The sequence below is a fragment of the Silurus aristotelis genome (genome assembly GCF_946808225.1).
Source record: "Silurus aristotelis genome assembly, chromosome: 16".
NCBI classification, from domain to species: Eukaryota; Metazoa; Chordata; class Actinopteri; order Siluriformes; family Siluridae; genus Silurus; species Silurus aristotelis.
Genome location: NC_139589.1, coordinates 15051072 through 15077686, shown reverse-complemented (window position 1 = coordinate 15077686; position 26615 = coordinate 15051072). Strand labels below are relative to the sequence as shown.

General features: G+C 36.8%; 1 protein-coding gene across 6 annotated transcripts in view; it reads right to left on the bottom strand.

The window, feature by feature from the left end:
- Positions 1 to 26615, bottom strand: part of p4ha2 (procollagen-proline, 2-oxoglutarate 4-dioxygenase (proline 4-hydroxylase), alpha polypeptide 2) — a 73323-nt gene that overhangs the window by 10617 nt on the left and 36091 nt on the right. For 2 of the 6 annotated variants that reach the window (XM_083565167.1, XM_083565168.1), the window contains exons 6-14: positions 20237 to 20476; positions 18593 to 18792; positions 17464 to 17640; positions 16509 to 16579; positions 16266 to 16365; positions 10736 to 10789; positions 10086 to 10109; positions 9913 to 9978; positions 8855 to 8923 (exon numbers count right to left, since the gene is read on the bottom strand). In XM_083565167.1, coding sequence (XP_083421293.1) covers positions 8855 to 8923; positions 9913 to 9978; positions 10086 to 10109; positions 10736 to 10789; positions 16266 to 16365; positions 16509 to 16579; positions 17464 to 17640; positions 18593 to 18792; positions 20237 to 20476 — 1001 coding nt within the window. Of the gene's footprint in view, positions 1 to 8854; positions 8924 to 9912; positions 9979 to 10049; positions 10110 to 10735; positions 10790 to 16265; positions 16366 to 16508; positions 16580 to 17463; positions 17641 to 18592; positions 18793 to 20236; positions 20477 to 26615 lie in introns of all 6 variants that reach the window. The other 4 variants (XM_083565171.1, XM_083565172.1, XM_083565169.1 and 1 more) reach the window with 2 other exon arrangements.

Sequence of the window (26615 nt, the reverse complement as noted above, 5' to 3'; positions counted from 1 at the left end):
GAAGCACAGGAATGATAAAACATTCTAAATGTTTTAGCACTACTGACATATAATATTCAGACTTAAAATATACGGCCAAACGTTATCCAATCATAACACCCATATGTGGGCCTTTGCCCAACAGTTGCCACAATATTGGAAACAAATATTTGTCTCTGAATGCTTGTTCCAGAATGACAACAACTCTGTGAACATGAGGTGAGTAAAGATATGGTTATGAAATAGTTAGTTTTGAAAAACTGAAATGGACTGCACAGAAAACAAAGCAGTCTAAAACCCACTGGTAAACATTCTTAGAAAATTATAGGCTTTTATAGCAGCTAAAGTGGGACCAACTCTGTAGTAATCTCTATTGTTATTAATGTTCAACGGTAAATAAATAAATGGTTGCAGGGAGAAGAGGTGGAGAAGGTGGAGGAGTTCAGGTACCTGGGGTCAACAGTGCAAAGTAATGGAGAGTGTGTTAGGGAAGTAAAGAAAAGAGTGCAGGCAGGGTGGAGTGGGTGGAGAAGAGTGACAGGAGTGATTTGTGATAGAAGAGTATCTGCAAGAATGAAAGGAAAAGTTTATAGGACTGTGGTGAGACCTGCGATGTTGTATGGATTAGAGACAGTGGCATTGAGTAAAAGACAGGAGGTGGAGCTGGAGGTAGCAGAGCTGAAGATGTTAAGGTTTTCGTTGGGAGTGACGAAGATGGACAAGATTAGAAATGAGTTTATTAGAGGGACAGCACATGTAGGATGTTTTGGTGACAAGGTGAGGGAGGCGAGATTGAGATGGTTTGGACATGTGCAGAGAAGGGACATGAATTATATTGGTAGAAAAATGCTGAAGATGGAGCCACCAGGTAGGAGGAAAAGAGGAAGGCCAAGGAGGAGGTTCATGGATGTGGTGAGGGAAGACATGCAGGTAGTTGGTGTAAAAGAGGCAGATATAGAGGACAGGGTGGTATGGAGACGGATGATCCGCTGTGGCGACCCCTAATGGGAGCAGCCGAAAGAAGAAGAAGAGAACGGTAAATAAATAAATAATAAAATTAACACATTTGATTTAAATTGACCAGTCTTACTGACCACTTACCACTAGAGGAAGAAGAATTTAATAATTTAATTGCTTGAGGTATAAAAGATCATTTTGATCCGTTTTTCGGGCATCTAGGAACACAATATCATTTGGCCAGATGGTAAAAAAAAGTTAGAAGATAAAGGATGCCTCTTATCATTCACAATTATGTTAACCTTACTCAACACTTTTTCTTTATAGCAGAGAAAAGGTGATCAGGAATATGTCTGTTCTCAGTCCTGTTTACATCACTGACTCCCTCTGTCTCATCCATGTTAGTCATACTTCCTGTTGCCTTCTGCCTTGCTCATTGTTAGCTTCGTAAGCTAGCCTACGTCTGTGGTGAGTGATAGCCAGGAAATGGTACACCAGTGCTAGATTGAAAAGTGCAGTGACAGGAAAAAGTTGAAAATGGGGCACAATGAGAAGGAAATATATGTAACTATATATAGATATATTATATAATAAAAACTAAAGTAATGGGCCCGGTTTGAAAATGTAAGAAGTAGAAATTACAGATATCTGTGTAAAAAATGAAAGAAAGTGAAAGTGAAAAAATAAATAGTGAAGTAAATTTCTGATACTAGAAAAAATCTACCTAAGTACAGTAACAAAGTATTTGTACTTTATTACTTAAAACCTCTGTACATACTTTCTATGCTTTGTAACTTTTGTAAGTTTGCTATTGCTACAACCTTCTCCAGTGACTCCTCTGAGCTTTGGAATAATTTTCCTACCAGCAAATAGCACAAAATGTCAATGTTTTCAATAAAAGCCCCATAAAACATCAAAAGCATTCTGCTATGGAAAATAATAGAAATTAATTTATATAATAAATAGATTCTTTGCTGAAGCTTCTTGCTTACATTATCAGTCTATGCATCACACGTTACGTTTATGGTCCAGCATTATACCACGGTATTTGCACATGTTAATGTAAGAGTAAAATTTTGCTCTGTCTCTCAAATCAATAACCATCTCCTTAGTTTTTGGAGATATTTAAGAGGAAATTTTAATTTTCCCACCAATTTAAAAAGAAATCCAAAACTGGCACATGTTCTTCCTCCCAATTATGTAAAACATTTACTAAAGCAGTATCTGAGCCTACTGGCCCTGAACACCTCCCTCTGCAACTGGATCCCGGACTTCCTGACTGGGAGACCTCAGTCAGTCTAGAAGCAGCATCTCCAGCACAAGCACACTGTGCACTGGGGCTTTATTTTGTTATTAACATTTGAATAAAAAAATTAACATTTTGTCATAATTCCACAGTCGGAAGCTATTTCGGATCATTACCTCATCTCTTTTAAAATCTGCCTCAGTCATTGCATTAGTATCTTGCAACGTTACCGTGTTAAGCGTACATTTACAGCACGTCAGCTACAGCAGTGAGTTATATTAATAATCTTCCGAAAATGTCTATATAAATTAGATCTCCGTCTGACCCTGCAGAGCTCAACTGGGCCACTGAATACCTAAAATGAACGTTCTGTTACACTCTAGATGATGTAGCTCCCCTTAAAACCAAAATGATCAGGCAGGAAAAATTAGCACAGTGGTATAATAATCATATGCGCACCTTTAAACAGACCACTTGGAAATTAGAAATTAGAAAACCAAATTGACAGTATTTCAAATAGCATGAAAGGAGAGCCTCCTGAGTTATAGAAAATATCTTAGTGCTGCTAGATCAGCATATTTCTCCACCCTCATAGACAATAACAAGCATAATCCTAGATTTTTATTCAGCACTAAGCAAAATTAACAGGAAATAAAAGCACTGCACTAACATGCACACCATCAATAGGTAGTAATGATTTCATTAACTTTTTTAATAATAAAGTTGAACAAAAAAATTAAGACGATTAATATAAATCCAAACTATTTTATAAATAACGCTGTATACAGCAGTGTAATTCTAACAGACAATCAAATACAAAGTTTTACTCCTATTTAAGAGAATGACAATTTCACTTATTTCCTCATAAAAATAATCAACCTGCATTCTCGATCCCTTGCCTACAAGTTTCTTCAAACAGATAATTCCAGAGGTAAGTAAACCTGTTTAAAATTGATAAAATCTTCCATTAGCACTAGTTATGTACCTAAATCCTTCAAACTAGCAGTTATCCACCCCCTTATTAAGAAACCTGACCTTGACCCTTGTCAGCTGTCCAACTATAAGCCAATATCAAACCTCCCCTTTATCTCCAAATTTTATGAAAAGGTTGTAGCACATCAGTTATGCTCACATCTACTTAGTAATAGCATTTTTTCAATCTACTAGTTAGGATTTAGGCCTCATCATAGCACAGAGACGGCGCTAGTTAAGGTGGTAAATTACCTGTTATTGGCCTCTGATCAGGGTTTTGTCTCTTTACTTGTTTTGCTCGACCTTAGTGCAGCTTTTGACACTATTGATCATACTATTCTGCTTGCTAGATTTGAGAACGTTGTTGGAATAATGGGAACAGCTCTCTCCTGGCTCAGGTCTTATTTGACTGATCGCTATAAGTTTGTTGAGGTAAAGTTTGGTGTTCCGCAAGGATCAGTCTTAGGCCACTGCTTTTCATGAACTAGTTTTTCTGCATCCTGTAACGACATCATATTTCTTATTTTACCAATATTTTTAAGGTGAAAGTAGGCGATCCTGGTAATATTATTCACATCTTATCTGAGTTGAGCAGAAGGAAGTTATCAAGCATCCACTGCCAACTGCCTTTTTTTAATAATAAAATTGAAAACATCAGGCAAAAAATCCAGACGGTTAATATAAAGCCAAATTATTTTACAAGTAACCCTGTAGACAGCAGTGTAATTATAACAGACAATCAATTACAAAGTTTTACTCCTATTCACGAGAATGACTTAATTTCATTAATTTCCTCATCAAAATCATCAACCTGCATTCTCGATCCCTTGCCTACAAGTTTCTTTAAACAGATCATTCCAGAGGTAATTGAACCTGTTTTAAAAATAATAAACTCTTCCATTAGCACTGGTTTTGTACCAAAATCCTTCAAACTGGCAGTTATCCACCCCCTAATTAAGAAACCTGACCTTGACCCATGTCAGCTGTCCAACTACAGACCAATATCAAATCTCCCCTTCATAGCCAAAATTTTGGAAAAGGTTGTAGCACAGCAGTTATGCTCACACCTACTTATGAATAATATTTTTGAAATGTATCAGTCAGGATTTCGGCCTCATCATAGCACAGAGACGGCGCTAGTTAAGGTGGTAAATGACCTGTTATTGGCCTCTGATCAGGGTTTTGTCTCCTTACTTGTTTTGCTCGACCTTAGTGCAGCTTTTGACACCATTGATCACACTATACTACTTGCTAGACTTGAGAACGTTGTTGGAATAAAGGGAACGGCTCTCTCTTGGCTCAGGTCTTATTTGACTGATCGCTATCAGTTTGTTGATGTTAATGGTGAGTTCTCCACACTCTCTGAGGTAAAGTTTGGTGTTCCTCAAGGATCTGTCTTAGGTCCTCTGCTTTTCTCTTTATATATGCTGCCTCTTGGAGAAATTATTCATAAACATGGTATTAGATTCCATTGCTATGCTGATGATACACAGCTATATATTTCAGCAAAGCCAGATGAGAGAGATCAGCTTAACAATGTTAAAAAATGTGTAAAGGACATTAGACAGTGGATGCTCGATAACTTTCTTCTGCTAAACTCAGATAAGACGGAAGTACTTTTACTAGGACCACATGCAGCTAGAAGCAAACTTTCCGATTACCTAACATCTCTGGATGGTGTTTCTGTTTCAGCGTGTACGGCTGTCAAAGACCTTGGTGTGATTATTGACTCGAGTCTTTCCTTTGAGGCTCACGTGAATAATATTACCAGGATCACCTTCTTTCACCTTAGAAATATTGCTAAAATTAGAAATATGATGTCGTTACAGGATGCAGAAAAACTAGTTCATGCTTTTGTTACTTCTAGATTAGACTACTGTAACGCTTTACTGTCTGGGTGTGCGAGTAGGTGCATAAATAAGCTTCAGTTAGTTCAGAATGCAGCAGCAAGAGTCCTCACTAGATCTAGGAAATATGACCACATCACCCCTGTATTAATCAGTCTACACTGGCTCCCAATCAAATCTCGCATTGATTATAAAATTTTACTACTGACATATAAAGCACTTAATGGTCTCGCACCACCGTATCTGAGTGAACTTCTGTACCAGTATGATCCTCCACGCCTACTTAGATCAAAAGGTGCAGGCTATCTGTTGGTTCCTCCAATAATGAAGATTACAGCAGGGGGCAGATCTTTCTCTTATAAAGCCCCGCAGTTATGGAACAGCCTTCCTACCAGTGTTCGGGACTCAGACACAGTCTCAGTGTTCAAGTCGAGGTTGAAAACATTTATTCAGTCAAGCCTTTAATCAGTAGATTTTTTCTCAGGTAAAGGCTCAGATCTGGAGGGAACATTGATATAGAGTGTTTGGTGAACTGGGATATTTGTACGCTGTCGTCCCCTCACATTCACGTGTTCACTCAGGTTTGTTGATGGTGGTGTGGTGGGCCGTCTCTTATCCCAGAGATCCCTCATGTCTGTGTTGCCTTCTGGTTCTCCCTTTTAGTTATGCTGCTATAGCGAGTCTTGCCGGAGTCCAAACTGCACAGTGACTTTAACTCTCATGCAACAATAGGTACACTTAATAATCCATATCCTTCTCTTCCTGTCACCCTCTTCTCTCTCTCTCTCTCTCTCTCTCTCTCTCGGTCGAGTTAAACATGCTCCTGAGGCTCCAGTGACCACTGTTCCTGCCCCTCTCCCCCCCGTGGATCTTCCCACTTCATCCAGGCCTGCCTGGATTGGATGTCAACAGTCTCCTACACTGATGTCAACAGTCTCCTACACTGACTCAGAAATACACTTCGCTTTTGATCATCATCACTGCACCCCGCAACATTGTATACCCGCCACAAATGGACATTCGGTGTAACCCAGATGAGGATGGGTTCCCTCTTGAGTCTGGTTCCTCTCAAGGTTTCTTCCTTATGCCATCTCGGGGAGTTTTTCCTTGCCACAGTCGCCAGTCGCCACCGGCTTGCTCATCAGGGACAAACTTACTCATAAAGAACATATTCATTTTTAATCACCGCATTATCTGTGTAAAGCTGCTTTGAGACAATGTTCATTGTTAAAAGCGCTATACAAATAAAAATGAATTGAATTGAATTGAATTAATGTCTTTTACACACTCCTCAACATTGTTAAACTGATCTGTCTCATCTGGCTTTGCTGAAATATATATATATATATATATATATATACACACACAGTGCCTTGCGAAAGTATTCGGCCCCCTTGAACCTTGCGACCTTTTGCCACATTTCAGGCTTCAAACATAAAGATATAAAACTGTAATTTTTTTGTGAAGAATCAACAACAAATGGGACACAATCATGAAGTGGAAATGAAATTTATTGGATATTTCAAACTTTTTTAACAAATAAAAAACTGAAAAATTGGGCGTGCAAAATTATTCAGCCCCCTTAAGTTAATACTTTGTAGCGCCACCTTTTGCTGCGATTACAGCTGTAAGTTGCTTGGGGTATGTCTCTATCGGTTTTGCACATCGAGAGACTGAAATCTTTGCCCATTCCTCCTTGCAAAACAGCTCGAGCTCAGTGAGGTTGGATGGAGAGCATTTGTGAACAGCAGTTTTCAGTTCTTTCCACAGATTCTCGATTGAATTCAGGTCTGGACTTTGACTTGGCCATTATAACACCTGGATATGTTTATGTGTGAACCATTCCATTGTAGATTTTGCTTTATGTTTTGGATCATTGTCTTGTTGGAAGACAAATCTCCGTCCCAGTCTCAGGTCTTTTGCAGACTCCATCAGGTTTTCTTCCAGAATGGTCCTGTATTTGGCTCCATCCATCTTCCCACCAATTTTAACCATCTTCCCTGTCCCTGCTGAAGAAAAACAGGCCCAAACCATGATGCTGCCACCACCATGTTTGACAGTGGGGATGGTGTGTTCAGGGTGATGAGCTGTGTTGCTCTTACGCCAAAAATAACATTTTGCATTGCTACAATTGCTAAAAAGTTCGATTTTGGTTTTATCTGACCAGAGCACCTTCTTCCACATGTTTGGTGTGTCTCCCAGGTGGCTTGTGGCAAACTTTAAACGACACTTTTTATGGATATCTTTAAGTAATGGCTTTCTTCTTGCCACTCTTCCATAAAGGCCAGATTTGTGCAGTATACGACTGATTGTTGTCCTATGGACAGAGTCTTCCACCTCAGCTGTAGATCTCTGCAGTTCATCCAGAGTAATCATGGGCCTCTTGGCTGCATCTCTGATCAGTCTTCTCCTTGTATGAGCTGAAAGTTTAGAGGGACGGCCAGGTCTTGGTAGATTTGCAGTGGTCTGATGCTCCTTCCATTTCAATATTATCGCTTGCACAGTGCTCCTTGGGATGTTTAAAGCTTGGGAAATCTTTTTGTATCCAAATCCGGCTTTAAACTTCTCCACAACAGTATCTCGGACCCGCCTGGTGTGTTCCTTGTTCTTCATGATGCTCTCTGCGCTTTAAACGGACCTCTGAGACTATCACAGTGCAGGTGCATTTATACGGAGACTTGATTACACACAGGTGGATTCTATTTATCATTAGTCATTTAGGTCAACATTGGTCCATTCAGAGATCCTCACTGAACTCCTGGAGAGAGTTTGCTGCACTGAAAGTAAAGGGGCTGAATAATTTTGCACGCCCAATTTTTCAGTTTTTTATTTGTTAAAAAAGTTTGAGATATCCAATAAATTTCGTTCTACTTCATGATTGTGTCCCACTTGTTGTTGATTCTTCACAAAAAATTTGTTTCATATCTTTATGTTTGAAGCCTGAAATGTGGCAAAAGGTTGCAAAGTTCAAGTTCAATACTTTCGCAAGGCACTGTATATATATATATATATATATATATATATATATATATATATATATATATATATATATATATATTTCAGCAAAGCCAGATGAGACAGATCAGCTTAACAATGTTGAGGAGTGTGTAAAGGACATTAGGCAGTGGATGCTTGATAACTACAATGTTGCTCGAACTGATCCCACAATTCCGCTCTACCAGCAAGATCATTGGGTTTGGTGAATCTTCCCAACCAAACCCAACAAGAAGTGCTCATCAACCTGTAGCATCATCACATATTAGTCATTTTAATTGCTTGTTGGTCATTTAATGCAACTGTTGACACTGGCTCGTTAGCTTGCCCTGTTTCCCCATCTTCCCGTGTTTGAATCGAGTTTGCAATATGTCCATTTTGCGTGGAATTTTAAAAAAGTCAACACAGTATGCACATCTGATTTGCATCAAATTTGACATTTTCTTTTGTCATTTCTTTATTATATTTATAACTAAGGAAAGCCTAGATGAAACATTTTAGAAACAAAACAAGAAAAAATATAAACTAACCTTGTCATCATGCCTTTTAAAAAAAAGTTAAGTTGACTATTGCATTGTATGCTGCTCAACTGGGTTAAGGTCTGGTCATTGGCACAGCCAGTCTAAAACCTTCCACTTTTTCCACAGATAAAGTTATTTGTTAAGATGGCAGTGTGCTTTAAAAAAGAGATTAATCTTGGTTCCAGAACCTTTGTGACTTGTATCAATGTCTTATAGATTTCTTACCTATTATACAAGCATATATAAAGGTATCTTCCCAACTTAGTATCAGACATGGATGAGACAGAAACTTTTATTCTAAACCACTTCACTAAATGCTGATGTGTGATGAACTCTACCTTTTTTGGCCAGATAGCAGCACCAAAATCTGGAAACACAGTGGCACCACCAGCTTCCACGTCACTCATCTGCCATTAGAATAAGAAATGGAAATGTAATTTAAAAAGGATAATATCCATGTGTGAATGATGTGTAAAAAATACATAGATGTATGTAATATGCAAGTAGAAATAAACTCTCTATTTTCTATTGCAACCTTACCACTTTCTAACTTTATTTTTCTATTCCATTTGTTAAATTGTAGAGAAACTGTCTGAATCAAAGACTGATAGAGTTGTTAATGTAAAAAGTTTCACGCAACAGATGACAAACTCAATACTGTACTCAATAATGTTGCAGAGACAGATCTATCTTAAATAACATAAATCACTGAGATTATGACAATGCAATCTGCAATCCACAATGTTGTTGTGCATTCTTTCATTTTAAGCCACACCAGTGGTTTGCCACAGTGTATGTTCTTCTTATATCTCTAATGTTAGTTTTTATCTATCTCTTTAGAGTTTATTTAGAGATTTAACAGCAACAGATACAAAATTTAAATACCACATTAAAAAAAAACACTAGAGCTTTTATCTACTTACTTGTAAATTAAATAATAAAATAATTATTCACACTTAGCTAAGACGTTTCAATTGACTTAGCCTTAACTTCGCAATGTCAAAATATTTTCTGATATGTCTGTATATACTGTACACATGCCAATTTAATTGAAACATCACTGGCAGACATTGTGATCCATGGACATTAGTTGTATATTTGGCCTATTCTTGTAATTATTTGCAATAAATCTACATTTTAAACAATATATTAAAAAACCCATGGCACCTTTGCATTACTAATAATATTTGAAGCACAGCTATCGACCCATACACAATTAGGCTAAATCAAATTGCAAATCAAATTTGCAATGTTTAAAAACATTAACTTATAACACATGATGACAGTATTGAAAAAGAGCACATTAAATTACGACATGACCCTGGAATTGTGAAATCGAGTCGTAAATTAAAATTTTATTATTCTCAACATGAACACTCAGGGTATACATACTTACATAATTTAAAAAAGTAGCCACACGATTTCCTGTGCCTAATGATTTGAAAGCCTCGGTCTCATCTTTCTATGAAGATAAAATTTTGACAGAAAAACAAAGTAATGAAACTGCTTGCTTCAGAGAATACATGTACTTACGTAGTTAAGAAAGGTGGCAAGCCTATTTCCATCAACCTTGAGGTTGTTGTCAAAAGGACGCTGCAACAGACATCAGTAATTTTAATCCAAACTGAACTGATCAACTGGACGGGCTCTCATCTTTGAGGTTCTAACCACATTAAAATAAACACAAGGTTACACAAAGAAAATTGATTTTGTGAATATTGCTCAGTGGATTCAAGCGTGATATTGTGAAGAAGAGGTGAAAAGTCAGTTCATGTAATTGTATCCCTCCTAGATATTCCATAGTCAATTGTAAGCTGTATTATTGGACAATGGAAGCATTTACCCCAGCAACTAATGGGTGAGTCTTGGTTTGGCAGATTCCAGATAAATGTTACCTGCTTGACTGCATTGTAGCAGTTAGGCCCTTACTTCCATTAAAGGAAAATCATAATGCTTCAGCATAGCAATACATTTTAGACAATGCCTTGCTTCTATCTTTGTGGAAACATTTTGGGGGAGGCCCAGAAGAATGGAAACTGTTATAGCTGAAAAGAGGGAACTGAATCCATAGTAATGTCTATGTATTTAGAATGTAAGTTCATTACCCTATTGGTGTAAAGGTCAGGTGTCTAAGTGAACATTTGTCTTTATAGTGTACAAAAAAGTGTGACAGCAATATTCTATTAAAACTACCAGGAGCCTTTCACAAATGTACTTACTCTTGAAAAGTCATAATGTGGCTCATATTGACCTCCAACCCCATAGTTAGCAACCTACATTAGAGGAAAAAAAATAGATTGTAAATAAAAAAGTTTTAGCTTTAATACATTTTTACTTAATAATATATTAATTAAGACCTCCACAAAAAAAGCCAGGTTGACGTAAATAAAGAAAAAATACAACAAACAAACAAAAAAGACATGTAGAAGGCTTTCTTAAAACAAATCTACCAAGATTTAATTAGGAAAAACTGAACAATTAAATCCACACAATGTGGACAATGATTATTTTTATCTATCTAAATAAACAGAGGTGGTAAAAAAGTACACACATCCTTCACTTAAGTAGAAGTACAGATACCCATGTTTTAAAATACTGTGGTAAAAGTTGAAGTACTGACTATACTTTTTTACTCAAGTTAAAGTAAAGGAGTTTGGGCTTTGACATGTACTTAAGTAAAGAGTAGCCATTACTACTACCTGTTTTAGTGTCACACTGGTAACTGGACCTGATGTCATATAATTATTAGGGTTGTTAATCAAATAAAATATTTTGCCTGAGGAATAGAGGTGACTAAGGAATGGAGAATGAGTGTGCTGGTCCCGATTTTTAAGAATAAAGGAGATGTGCAGACCTGCAGTAACTACAGGGGAATAAAGCTGATTAGTCACACCATGAAGTTATGGGAAAAAGTAGTGAAAGCCAGGCTGAGAGAAGAGGTGACCATCTGTGAGCAACAGTATGGTTTCATGCTGAGGAAGAGCACCACAGACGCATTATTTGCTTTGAGAATGTTGATAGAGAAGTATAGAGAAGGTCAGAAGGAGTTGAATTTTGTGTTTGTGGATTTAGAGAAAGCTTACGACAGAGTGCCGAGAGAGGAGTTGTGGTATTGTATGAGGAAGTCAGGTGTGTCAGAGAAGTATGTGAGGTGGTGCCGGACATGTATGAGGACAGTGTGACAGCAGTGACATGTGCAGTAGGAATGACAAACTGGTTTAAGGTGGAGGTTGGATTGCATCAAGATTCGTCTCTGAGCCCTTTCCTGTTTGCAGTGGTGATGGACAGGTTGACGGACGAGGTCAGACAGGAGTCTCTGTGGACTATGATGTTTGCAGATGATATTGTGATTTGTGGTGAGAGTAGGGAGCAGGTTAAGAAGAGCATGGAGAGGTGGAGGTACATGCTGGAGAGAAGGGGAATGAAAGTCAGTAGGTGTAAGAGAGAGTGCATGTGTGTGAATGAGAGGAGGGCAGTGGAATGGTGCAGTTGCAAGGAGAAGAGGTGGTGAAAGTGGAAGAGTTCAGGTACCTGGGGTTTTAATTTCGCCTGTTTTATATTTATTTATTTATATTTTTAATTACAATGGTCAAACAGAAATGCGCACTATATTAATTGTGTTAATAAAATTATTGGCGTTAAAATACATTTGCATTAACACAATTTTGACAGCCCTAATTAATATATTAATAAAAAACTCATTTTAAATTTTGTTACCTAATAAATGTATCCAGGCTGAACATCCACCATATAGAACACAAGCAGAGAAAAGATGATAATCAGGTGATCAGATATGTCTCTGTTCTCAGTCATGTTTACATTGCTGACTTCCTCTGTCTCCTCCACGTCATACTTCTTGAATTTGCCATTGTAAGCTTCGTAAACTAGCCTACATGTATGGTGTGTGATAGCCAGTAAATGATACACAAGTGGTAGATAGAAAAAGCTGCACAATGACAGAAAACAGGTTCATGGGCTGAAAATGGCACACAGTGAAAAGAAAAAAAATAGACATTTCATCGAAACTAAACCAGAAAAATTAGGCAGTATGTGGTCTGGCATTGTCATTTTGGAAAATGCAAGGTCTTCCCTGAAAGAGACGACGTCTGGATGGGAGCATATGTTGTTCTAGAACTTGGATATACCTTTCAGCATTGATGGTGCCTTTCCAGATGTGTAAGCTGCCCATGCCACACGCACTTATACAACCCCATACAATCAGAGATGCAGGCTTCTGAACTGAGCGCTGATAACAACTTGGGTTGTCCTTATCCTCTTTAGTCCGGATGACATGGTGTCCCAGTTTTCCAAAATTTAGATTCGTCTGATCACAGAACAGTTTTCCACTTTGCCACTGTCCATTTTAAATGAGCCTGCACTTCTGGATCATGTTTAAATATGGGTTTTATTTTGACCTATAGAGTTTTAGCGGGCAACGGCGAATGGCACGGTGGATTGTGTTCACCGACAATGTTTTCTGGAAGTATTCCTGAGCCCATGTTGTGATTTCCATTACAGTAGCATTCCTGTATGTGATGCAGTGCCATCTAAGGGCCCGAAGATCACAGGCATCCAGTATGGTATTCCGGCCTTGACCCTTACGCAGAGATTGTTCCAGATTCTCTGAATCTTTGGATGATATTATGCACTGTAGATGATGATAACTTTAATCTCTTTGCAATTTTTCTCTGAGAAACTCCTTTCTGTTATTGCTCCAATATTTAAGGCAAATTAGTCCTCCAGCTGTTCCTTACATGTACATTTAACTTTTCCGGCCTCTTTTTGCTACCTGTCCCATCTTTTTTGGAATATGTAGAATGAAATCCAAAATGAGCCAATATTTGGCATGACATTTCAAAATGTCTCACTTTCAACATTTGATATGTTATCTATATTCTATTGTAAATAAAATATAAGTTTCTGAGATTTGTAAATTATTGCATTCCTTTTTTATTCACAATTTGTACAGTGTCCCAACATTTTTGGAATCGGGTTTGCAATTTGTTTCCTTTTTAGAAAAAAATTGCATTTTTATTGCTGAAATCGCATACAAGGATATTGGTAAAAAAAAACGTCATCGTTTAGTGCATTTAATTGCCATATTAGAGTAGGTTATGTAGGTTAACTATTCTCACTCGTATTTATTTATTAAATCTCGTACAGTATCGTGATGTGGTATTCTTGTCTCCGGAGAAGCTGCTATAAATTTTCCATTCACTAAATCCGTGTATTTATAGGCAACTTTAAAAATGTGCTCCACTACCTACTCGACCACTGATAAAAAAATTTTTAAACCACTACCGTAATTTCCAGACTATAAGCCCCTACTTTTTTCCCATGCTTTGAACTTCACGGCTTAAACAATGAAGCGGCTAATTTATGGATTTTTCCCGTTTTTCCCCCGGTTTTATAAGCCTTATGCAGCCAAAAAAACTGAGCCCTGTAACATTGGACCAATTAAATTGCTGAAAGGGTTAAGGTGAACCAATGAAACTCTTTATATTTATTCGAGCATGCTCCCACTGATTTGGCCCGCCTGACATTGTAAATATGGATTAGGTTCCTCTGACATTTGACCTGCCTCTTACTCGGACTGTCAACAGGAAAGGAGAATCATTCGTCAGGCTGAAAACAACCTGGCATGAAAAAGCTGTGTTACAGGCACTGTCTTTCATTAAAGCCTGTGTAAAGTTGTTTCAATGTAGGCACCTGTGGCTTATAGACATGTGCGGCGTATTTATGTAAAAAAAAAAAAAAAAAAAAAAAAAAAAAAAGTGGGTTCAGTGGGAGCGCATTAAGGTGCATTTAATAGTCCGGAAATTACGGTAAATAACAATTTTTAATCACCAAACATTTGTTTTACTGATGCGTGCTACAATAGGTGTACTGATGATTTATGTAATTTAAAACAGGAAAATTACTTTAAAACATTGACAAGAACAAGAACAAATTTGTTGGTACCCTAGAAAAACAATATAAATAATTTATTGAATTATAGGAATGTTTTCTTCAATTAGGATATCACATGTCTTAAATCGTGTAACTTATTTAAATAGAGAAACGTAGTCACTCTTATTTGGAAGCATTGTGCCCTATAAGAAATAACACTTTCTTTAGGTCTCCTCAAATCCTTCCTTTTAGATTTGTCAGTGGAATTCCACCTTGATAGACCCATTAGGGGGTTGGTCATTCTCTCCCCAGGTGTGATAACCCATCAGTATTCATGACTATTAACACTCCCTCACATACTGTACAGCATTTTCAAAACAAAGTCACACATAATTGTATGTATGTAATGTATATATTTATGTATATATTTACACATATGTATTGTTTTAAGGTAATAAATGAACATGTGTTTCATAATAATGTTGCAAAAACTCTGGTCTAAATAATCCAGTACTAAATAAATCCAGTGTAACCTTAATGACCATAATTTTTCGTTTATTAAACATGTTTAAACTTAATTTTCTAATATATATATATATATATATATATATATATATATATATATATATATATATATATATATATACACACACATACACACACACATGTTGCTTATATTATTACTTGTTAATTATTATTATATTCACCTCTTTTTTCTTACTATACTTCTACTAGACTACTTACTATACTAATATATCCCACTATTACTAGTAGTAGTAGTAGAATTACTATGTTGAATATAGTATCATATGTATCATATTAATTACATGAATTAACTATAAATGAACATATAGAGTGGCAGTACAAATATAAAATAATCAGAATATTTGACAGATTTAAGGTTATATTTACTAAACCACTACAATAAAGCACGGAAATAAATGCTCTATGCCCCAATGCTCGCAGGTAGGCCCCAATGCTTTTAGTGTAAAATAAGCTCTATGTTTTTTAAAATATTGTGTCATGTATACCCTTGACCCAAAGTTAATAAGCTTGCTAGACTATTATTGGCCTAGGTATTGTAATGTTAGATGCATTTTGTTCAGCCACAGTAATAACAGTTAAAGTTTTGCCTCAAGGTTTATGTGTTACATTAGTGTTTAGAATGAGACAAAAACATCGATCACTGGCTTGAAAACAAGTTATTTCTGATATGTAGGAAAATGCAAACTACTTTTCTTTATCTAAATTGCTTCAACATTTTTTATTTGGTGACTCTAAAATGTCCACACTTTTTAGTGTTGTATAGGGTTTTGAAACCACAAAATTTCAAGAACATATAGCAAGACTGCCAATCAGTGATAGGATTCATGCTTGTTTAAGGAATGAATACAATTCCAGATTTCTTTTTTTATAGGCATTGATGATTAAACAGGGCTATATGATTTGTGTTGCTTAAAAAATGTATAGTGCTCTTAATTTACCCAGCAACTACCTAGCAAATATATTTTTAGTACATTTGTGTTTTTTTACTGATATGCTTGTATTTATTTTGTTAGTTTTGTAGATTTATATTTCTTGCATTTGGCAAGAATAAGTTATGTTACTAGTACTTTAAGGTAATTCTAAAATACAATGGCCTATTTTTGTTTGGTTTATGTGACTCCAGGCTCTGCCTGCTGCCATTTGACAAGTCCAAAACTACTTGTGAGTGTAAGCAGATAAGCAGTTCTGGACTTTAATATTTGCTCTTTCCTTCCTATTTGTTACTTAAGAAAAAGGTGAGCATTTGGCAAAGATTTGGAAAAACTGCAAAAGGTGATGGCCAAGACATTATACTAAATATCTAAGTTGAATTACCTGGAGAAGTTCTGCAGTATCAATTGTTAGACCAGTAATGTCTTCTATTCTCTGATTGACACGTGCAATGATTGGGTCTTCATGTCCTTCCAACCATGCACTAAAATTATCAAACAAACAGAGATACAGCAGGTAGAAAACAGTTGCCTAGCATTTAGAGAACCTGAACATTATTTTAAAACAATATATCTGAATTATTTCATATTCCACAATAATAAAAGTACTGCTTTAACAATGACTCACCTCTTGGAGACCCTGTAATGTGCTGTTGTCAATACACCAGTTTTTGGATCTCGCACAGTTGCTCTTGCAAGCTAAAAGAGTTAGGAATAAATACATTAATTGTTAATCGATTAGCTGACTCCATTGCACAAACATTTATACTTAGTAAAGTAGTATAAAGATTCCACTCATGTAGTTTTCAAATAGAACTGACATCAAGCAGCGTCTGCAACAGTTCTCTCTGACAATTTGGCTGTTGCAGTTCTGTTTCTTGGTCAAATATGAGACAGCCTACCATTATGTTTTTATGTAGGGTTAGTGGTCTGGTAATTAAAATATTACTTTCTTTTATTACACAAATTCTAAAATTTTAAATCTCAGAAACACAGATTTTAATAAAAATAGAACAGAGAAAATATATCAAATGTTTAAACTGAGGAAATGTACCATTTTAAATAAAATATAAAATAATTGTGATTTTCAAAGCGGCAAACAAAAATCAATATATTATGCGTGTGATTTTCAGACCTTCAGGTAACACTGCATTAAAAACAGGCAGGTTTCTGTAATAGAGATCATTGCATGGGCCCAGAAACACCTCCAGAAATCATTGTCTGTGAGCACAGTTTGCCAAGTTATCAAGAAATCTTGAAAGTTCTATCATACAAAAAATGTATATGAATTTATGGGATTAGTAATTTATTGCATTCTGGTTTTATTTACATTTTACACAATGTCCGAACTTTTTTGAAATTGGGGTTGTACATTCAAACATTTCTCTGTAAAACATTTTTTATAAATAATAAATCTGCTGACACAAAATCTAAGACTTTTGCATGCTACTCTAGGTTAGATAAAACTTCTAAACGCATAACCCATTGCACAATAAATAATATACTTCTGCTATTCTATGTCTATGTTTTTAAGTTTGTATCTAGTTACAGTTAATATTATCATGTATCTGGAGTGGGCTCACCCTAGGTTTAGCAAGTTCTTTGATCTTCTCAATCTCTTCATTAGAAAGCATTTCCAGATAGCGGACAATGTGTGGATTGTCCCACTCGTCCTCCTCCTTCATAGGCTTAAGCAGAAGACGTGGGTTCCTGTTCCCATTTTGATAGCGGCAGAACAGCCTGCTAAATCTCTGCGGAGTCTGTGGCAAAAAATTTTTGAAAATCAACCTTAGTATCTAACAATAAAAAGTCTGCTGCTTAAAATATTTGTATACAGATGCTGAAAACAAAAACAGATCAGAACTAAATACAATATGCAACATTGGGTATTACTGTCATAAAGACAAGGTTAACTACAGGCAATGAAAAAAACTGAGACAAGCACACAATTATTTTTCTTACAAATTATTTAGGTACTTGAATTAACAATTTGATTTATATTGATTAAGATTTAAAAATGTTTATCAAGTTAAAAAAAAGATATTAGAATAGTTCTTAAACTATTTTCTAAAAATGTAAAAGGTAGCACCTCGGTATCAGGTATCATGAGAATCTTACATTGTACTTTTTTGTCCGCATGACAGCTTTCATAATACAAATTTTTTATGCGAACTGTGCTCTGTTTCAGACCTAACTGCTAATGTGCAAACACCCTCATTATACCCACTGTGCAAACATATTTTTAGCGAGTTTGTGTGTTACCAAGTACAAATCAGCTGTGCTCTGAATGTGCATGGTATTTTAATAGGTGATTGGCATTCATCAGCATATCTGCATGAATACATAAAGTCATGAATGAAAAAAAAAAATCTATTTTTCCGAAACTCTAATCTAGAATCAGATGCCCCCCCGCCCCTTAGTTTAGCTTATGCACACATTTATACTAAGCTTTACAAAAGTCTGGCCTCTGTTGGAACAACAAGCATGGAACAGGTGAGGTGGCAATCCCACCTATTTCCTTAAAGGATCTGTTGCAGGAAAAAGCTGTTTTAATGACACACAGAGAACCAAGAGCAATACACAGAACCATCAGCTTTACTAGAGTTAGGTTCACAGGGTTTGGGTAATCTTCAGAATGGTTATATTTTATTTTAATATTTCTTACAGGCTTTATAAAAATATATTTTCAAGGTATCTCTTTATTGCACTCACCATTTTGACCCCCTCTCCTCTACACAGGGCCTCATAGGTTTCTCTCTCAGGTAAATAATCTTTTGGGCGGTCATAAGTTGCCAGCTGAATGGATGACTCTCCAGTGGGCTCCTTTGTAGTTTGTTCCTTGTCCAATTGTTCATTGGACATCATTTGCTCAAAATAGTGCAAATTCCCTCCTGCTCTCTGGTGGCTTGGATCTAATAATATTCAAAAACAGAATAAATTAATAACTGATTAATGCAATTAATACTTGCAGTAACCATTCATTCATTAAATATTTTAATATAGTTGATCCAACAAATAAATGGTTAATACAAAAATCTGTAATGAAGAATGAAACCTCTATTTAAAACAACTATTCTAGTTATGCTAATACAAATTGAACATGTAAATTATATATAAATAATAGGGCTGTCAATTAATTAAAATATTTAATCGCGATTAATCACGATTGTCATGAGTTAATTTGTGATTAATTGCAAATTAACCACACATTATTTGTTCTAAATGTACCTTAAATTAATACATTGCAAGTTTTAAATACTCTAATTCTAAGAGATGTTATAAATGTAAATATTTTACTTAAAATCTTTCCCTTTTGTTATTAATTATTTTATATTTATTTAATTATTTTACACTCTGGAGATTATTCTTTAATATTAAACTTATTTTGAGAAGTTTCTATAGTTATATGTAAAATTCTTTAGCACTTTAAATTGTTAAATATGGTACGTGGCTTCTTAATTATGTTCCAGTTTCGGGTGCTTTTCCTCAGTTTGCAGTAAGCGTGGCTGAGGAGCGGTCAGTGCTGAAATTGTTTGAGAAGGTCACAGACTGAAGTTTCTTCATTAATTTATTCTACTTATTTGTTCAGAATAAAAAGTGCTCAAAAGAGTCTTTGTTGTCCGCTCTCGTTCAACATAAAGGAGAGTGAAGGTGCAGACTGGTCACAGAGAAATGTATGCTGCATAAATAGATTTGGTGTTGTTAAGACGAATTTGCGTTCATGCGTTAACAACCTGTACATTTTGTATAAAGCTGCATTGAGACAATGTTAATTGTTAAAAGCGCTATACAAATTAAATGAATTGAATTGTAATTGAATTTTGACAGCCCTAACAAATATATGTAATATAATATTGTTTATGTATGCACATATAAATATATATATTTTTTACAAATTTCACAAACTTGCAGTGACTGCTAAATTTCAAATGAAAAAGCAACTGTATTTCCTGTCTTTTAAATTATATTTAAATAACAATATTAATTACCAAGTTAGCTTTTTCACTGTCTGTGTTGTAGCCTGCCAAAAATCAAAAGAAATCACGAATCCTATATGCATGTAAATTTCCAAAGCCTTGCATGGCTTTGCATTTGCATTTCCAATGCCTTACACAGAAAGCTGTCAATCAAGTGTGAGGGGTGGCACTATATTATTGGGCATGTTTGTATTGGGACATATCTATGTTTGTTTATTGAAATGTTTTGAATTAGTGATATTTTGTTTGTTTATTGTCAATTATTTTCCAAGTAGTGACAATTTAATTATTAAATCTTGTTTGCCAGAATTTTGATTCCAAATATGGATTTGTCTCTGATAACCTTTGAGTTCTGTGATGTGATTTTAGAGTTGATTACCAATAAAGACAAGGCGTCTGGTGAGTTCGATTGCTCGGGGAACATCTCCCATCTGATAGACTGAGTAGCTCAGGTAGTCCAGGATGTCTGACTTGGATGTTTTGGTATCCTCTCCCGCATCCATCTGTTGGAGGGCCTGTTGCATCCACAGCACTGCATGATAGTAGTCATTTTCATTGTAAGCTGTCTTTCCCATGTCAAAGCAGTCATCTACAGTAAGGAATGCACTGTAGCGCACACCTATGGACAAAAGTTAGGAAAGTGCTTACATATAAAACAAAAAATATAACAGACTTATAAGCATTTACCATAGGTTAAAGTAACACATTATTAAATATCTGAGGTTTCAGTGGACACAGGCTCATTAAAACGGTACTGTGAAAATAACAGGCGATATTGTTCTGGGAATGTTCTAGAAATTAGCCTTCCTGTCAGTTTGGGCTTGTAAACTGTCAAAACATGGTGTGGAATGTTTAGGACAACTCAAACAAGTATTTTCATTTTGTAAAACTCACTATTCAGTGTCAGGAAAAATATGCACACAAACACAGCACGGTGGGTTCAGCTCTCTCTTTATCAGCTCTCATCTCTCCCTTCTTTTATCCCTTCAATCAATGACTAAAACAGGACACTATTTAGTAAAACACAGCTGTGTTTATCTTACCACTCACTTCCATTAGCTCCACCATCCATTCATAACCCAGAAGAAGCCTTCAACATAAGCATTGGCAGAACTCTACTAGCTGACGCAACTGTTAAGGAAAGCCCCACTTAAATCACTATTGCTTCCAGTCATAAAACTGCTAGAGTACCCAACACTAAAGCATGCTATTTTGCAACAGGTCAAACCACTGAACAGGACAGCTAGTACTTGCTGATACTCACTAAACCTGGCTGCCTCTTCACATTCAACTAACATCTCAAGACACATTGTCAAAAGGTGGCTGCAGGCAGAGAAGCATGGCAAGAAGAAACAATTGTATAGCAATAAAGCAGTTTATCATCTGAATATTAAAGGCCAATATGTGGTGTATCCAAGGGTACCACTCTTTCTCCCTTTTTGCCTTTTGATCTTGATCTTATCTACCCCAAAGTATCCTTCTCCCTGCATCACTGAAACCATTTCATTTAAAGTCATTCATTTCTGTTTCTTCACCAATTAAGTTTGGTGACACACAGGCCACAAGTGCAAATGCCAATGTGCTTACAAATGCATTTAGAGAACCAGTACCATGTGATTGATGTAAAGGTGTTGGTCCAAAGGCCATGACCATTAAAGCTGTAACTAAATGTCAATTTACAAATGCCTGGTTTATAGTGAGGCATTGGGTTCAGCTTGGCAGGTAAAAATTAGGTGTATTCATTGAGATGTGCACGAGTTTCCACAAAATCATCTGTCACAATCCAATACTTGGGTCTAAAACATAAAATAGGTCAGATGTTGTTGAGGGAGAATTTGTGTGGATTGGCCTTAGAGGCTCTGTGCAGGATTTGCATCCATATCCTTTACCTCCTGTCACCCCTCTTCTCTCTCTCTCTCTCTCTCTCTCTCTCTCTCTCTCTCTCTCTCTCTCTTTCGTTAAACATGCTCCTGAGGTTTCAGTGACCACTGTTTCTGCCCCTCCCCCCTCTGTGGATCTTCCCACTTCGTCCAGGCCTGCCTCTGGATAGGGTTCTCTTCGACTAGAGGCCACTCTGTGCAGCTTCGGACGGTTTCTCATCAATGCCTTTGGTGGTTCCACCTTTTACAGGAATCAATCAAAGCCGTATAAATATAATTACAATTTCATACAAGAGGGTGCTCAGATGACAATGTGTTAAATTAAATGGAAAATGGCACGACACAGTTGTACCACCTTAATCTTCTAAAAAACATGGTTGATTTAGCTTTGTTTTAAGTGTTATTTTTATTCTAATTAGTTCTATCTGGTCATTATTCAAGAGTAGTTTCAGTCTTGTGAAGTGTGAAATGTGGGCAGGGTTTTTTAAGATATATTGAAGGTTTGCCCCGTCAGACACTACTGTCTGTAGCAGTCTGAAGCATAATTGGCAGCCAGTAAAAAGCCCACATTATTTTCACATTTCTTTTTAATGCTTAGCAGTGTAACTGACTCAAGCCTATCCCTGTCAGCTCATCACACAGACCCAAAAGCTTACACTTACAAACCAGAGGCATAACTACTAGTAACATTATCTACTCTCTACTGGTGTCTGAATTTGAAACAGCAGTGGTATATCTGTTCTGACACTGCCAGTCTGGTGTGAGAAAACCAGATTGCATTTTAGCAATAGCCTCACATCAACTTTTTGGCACTTACTGAGACCTGAATATCTGTCTTCCGCTTTCTTCCACACTCCTGGTGAATCTGGCACAGGTTTGTGTTTGAGATAATTCCAGAGGTAATAGAACCTGTTTTAATTTATAAACCTTTAAATTAGCACTGGTTATGTACCTAAATCCTTCAAACTGGCAGTTATTAACCCCCTAATTAAGAAACCTGACCTTGACCCTTGTCAGCTGTCCAACGATCAAAATCAATATCAAACCTCCCCTTTATCAGCAATATTTTAGAAAAGGTTGTAACAATGCAGTTGTGCTCACATCTACTTAGGAATAAAAGTTTTGAAATGTATCAGTCAGGATTTAGGCCTCATCATAGCACAGAGACGGCACTAGTTAAGGTGGTAAATGAATTTTACCACCTTACCACCTTATTTTTACAGCTCTATTTTGTGCAAATGCTTTTTCCACATAATATTTTAAGCAGCAATTTGTGCAAAACAGCAATTTTGTGCAAACAGTTAAATGGGTTTGCTCATGAGTGTGTATGTGTGTGCCATGATTTGTATTGAGTATTTGAATGCCTTGTGTAAAGAAAATGTTATGCAATCTGGATGTAAGGGCCTGAATGCTTTGGCACCTTTTTTCCAATGGCAGGAAGGTGAAGAATGGGTGTGAGAAGTATGTGTCTCTTGTGAATGCAATGTATTGTATAAATGTCCATGATAAAGGGAAGAGAGACCCCAATAATCTACTTAGCAGTCCTCACTATCCGCTGTAGGGTCTTGGGGTCCGACATGGCATAATTCCCAAACCAAGCAGTTATGCAGCTGATCCAGGATTATCTCAATGCTCACTTGTAGAACGTGGTGAGGATAGGAGGTGGGAGCTGGGCCTTCCTCAGCTTTTTTTTTAAGACGTAGAAATGTTGCTGGGCTTTCTTTATGTGGTTAGGGACCAGTTGAGGTTCTTCGTTAGGTGAATGGCAAGGAATTTGGTATTCTTAACGATCTCCACATAGGAGCCGTTGATGTTCAGTGGGGAGTCATCACTGTGTCCTCATGAAGTCACTTGAAGCTGATGAGACTCACCACATTCATGTCATTGGTAAACTTAATGAGAATCTAGCTGTGCATTTTTACACAGTTGCTGCACAGTTCCTTCTCTCTGACCTTAACAGCTTAGTCACTGGCAGTCTTTAAATTACTTCTTATATTACCAACTTGTATTCCAACTATTCTCTCTCCCAGTATATTTTTAGACTATTGGATTTCTTAGTATTTATTAATATAAACTTTAAAGCACATACGTTGCGCTTGATAAGGGCATATGCCAAATGTTGTTAATATAAATGTAAAAGGTGGTTCATGTGGCTTTGGCAATGGTTGTTCCAGAAAGGGGAGAGCTAGTACCAGAAATTGAAATATTTGGCTTCTCAATGCACCCTTGGCAGAAATTTCCAATGTGTTTTATTTGCTTTGTTTTTCACTACTATACAGTGCTGCAATTAGCTCCATGTCACTTGTCTGAGTAATGAGAGGGAGTACCATCTTCTTCTTGTTTTTCAGCTTCTCCCATTAGGGGTCACCACAGCGGATCATCTGTCTCCATACCCCCCTGTTCTCTACATCTGTCTCTTTCAAACCAAGTACTTGCAGGTCTTCCCTCACCACATCCATAAACCTCCTTCTTGGCCTTACTCTTTTCCTTCTTCCTGGTGGCTCCACCCTCAACATTCTCTTACCGATATACCCCATGTCCCTCCTCTGCACATGTCCAAACCATCTCAATCACACCTCCCTCACCTCGTACCCAAAACACCCTACATGAGCTGTCCTTCTAATGAACTAAATTTCTAATCCTGTTCATCCTCATCACTTCAACGAAAACATCTTTAGCTCTGCTACCTCCAGCTCCACCTCCTGTCTTTTAGTCAATGCCACTGTCTCTTATAGTATCTTAAATATGTAATATCTTAAATATGTAGTGTCTGAATGCCTTAATTCAGATTATTTCTCTTCTGATGAAATTCATGAAGGAGCTGAAGATAATTCTCTGCTCCTATACTGAACTGTCTGGCCAGATGTTTTCCTTTAAGCCAAATGTATGAAAGGCCCATAGTGTTTATCTTAAGAGCCATGACTGGGAAAATGAGACGGGCTGTCGTCCTTAAAGCAGTATGAGCCGAAGTATAAAATATGATCCAGGATGCATGTCCTCTTGGGAGACGACTTCTGACCCGTTCACTAGATGTTAAGATGAATGGTCTGGAAAAGTGAGCTCTGGTACATCTGAGATACATTTAGTCTGGACAAAGACAGGCTACGCTTTGTGTTAAACATTATTGCGAAATAGGCTCATATACATCTGTTATACATTAAGAGGTGGACCCAGAGAACGGGCAAACTATTTAACGTGTGTGTAGCCATGGATCGGGAGTCGTCGATTCATCCATACGCCGACTCCGAGCTGATCCAGGAGGCTCGTGAAGATGCTGAATTTCTGTGTTAAATAAAAACTTTATTTACAAAGAAATAACAGTGTCTGCGAAGATTCATTCCAAGCAACATCTACACTCCATCAAGACAAGAAATATACATCACTCTAAACCATACAACTTAACAGGTCTCACCACAGTCCTATAAACTTTCCCTTTCACTCTTGCAGATACTCTTCAAATCAAATCTACCTACAAATCACTCCTGCCACTCTTCTCCACCCTGCATGCACTATTTTCTTCCCTTCTCAAAAAATCAAAGCCGGCAAACAGAACAATAGGGGCAGTGCGAGAAACCCAAACAGAACTAGGAAGGGCAGAGCAGAAACATAAACCGAAAAAAAAAAAAAAACCAGTCCAGAGTCCAAACCAGAAGCAGAGAAGAACAGGGGTCAGGTTCAGGAAAAGGATCAGGAACCAGAGCAGGCAGGGTGGCAAGAATATTCTCAGGGACTTTGGAAGCCGGTGAGATAATCTGGCCCTAAACTAAAGTCTTGGGTGTCCTTAAATACAGGGAGGCACAGAAAAAATGGCAAGATAGCCGCCGACCCGGGAGTGCGCGCCGTGTGCCCGGAAGATCCTGACAGATTAATTTTAGTGCATCTTTGATAGATCATATTATGCTTCTACATAGAATAAAAAATGTTGATCTAAAACCTAAAGATTAATTTCTGTATTTAAAATGTATTCTGAAAAGCTGCTTTGTGACAATGTCCATCTTTAAAAGCACTATACAAATGAAATGGAATAAAAGAAAATTAAATAAAGAAGTTCAAGTTTAAAGCCTGAGGCCCATTTATTATCTGCCATGGCTGTTCAAGGGAGTTTTTTTCTTGCCACAGTCGCCATGGCTTGCTCATCAAGGAGAAATGCACACCATTCACCTTAACTGTTAAATTCTGTAAAGCTGCTTTGAGACAATGTCTGTTGTGAAAAGTGCTATTAAAATAAACTTGACTTGACTTCCATTAAAAGGAGCATGCTATTTGTTGGTAACTAAAATAACAATTAATACAGAAGGGGAGAGGCTTAAAACTAATTTTAGTCAAGCCATATGCTAATAGTTTTTGCTTAGGAATTATTAGGCATAGATACAAATTTTAAGTCTTTATTTACATTAAGTATTAGGGGTGTGTATTATTATTGTAATTGTGGTTTTAACAATGTGCAAAATCAGATTATTGAGTATTTCACTCTTTTAATAAGCTTAGCTTTTGTGCTAGCAAAAATACACAGAGGCAGGATTGCAATGGAAAAAAACAGCATTCACGTTAATTTTTTAACTGGGAACTACCTAATAAATGTGCATGTGTGTCCCAATGCTGTTTGAATTATGGCTGTTAATCGGTAATGTGTAAGATGCTTGTATCTACTCCTACACAGGTCACCCCAGAATTTACTAACACCAGCAAAATAAGTTTTTTTGGACCTTGAACTTGTCTCCCTGAACGTGTGCAATGTCATGTGACCATGTTGAATTTCCTTTTCAGTCAAACTCTCGTCCTTGGAGTTCTCTTTCTTGTCGAAAAATGAATGACCTCTAATAGGAGTCGCCGCTGGAATGATTAAGGACATTCACGATGTACCGAATTCACCACTAT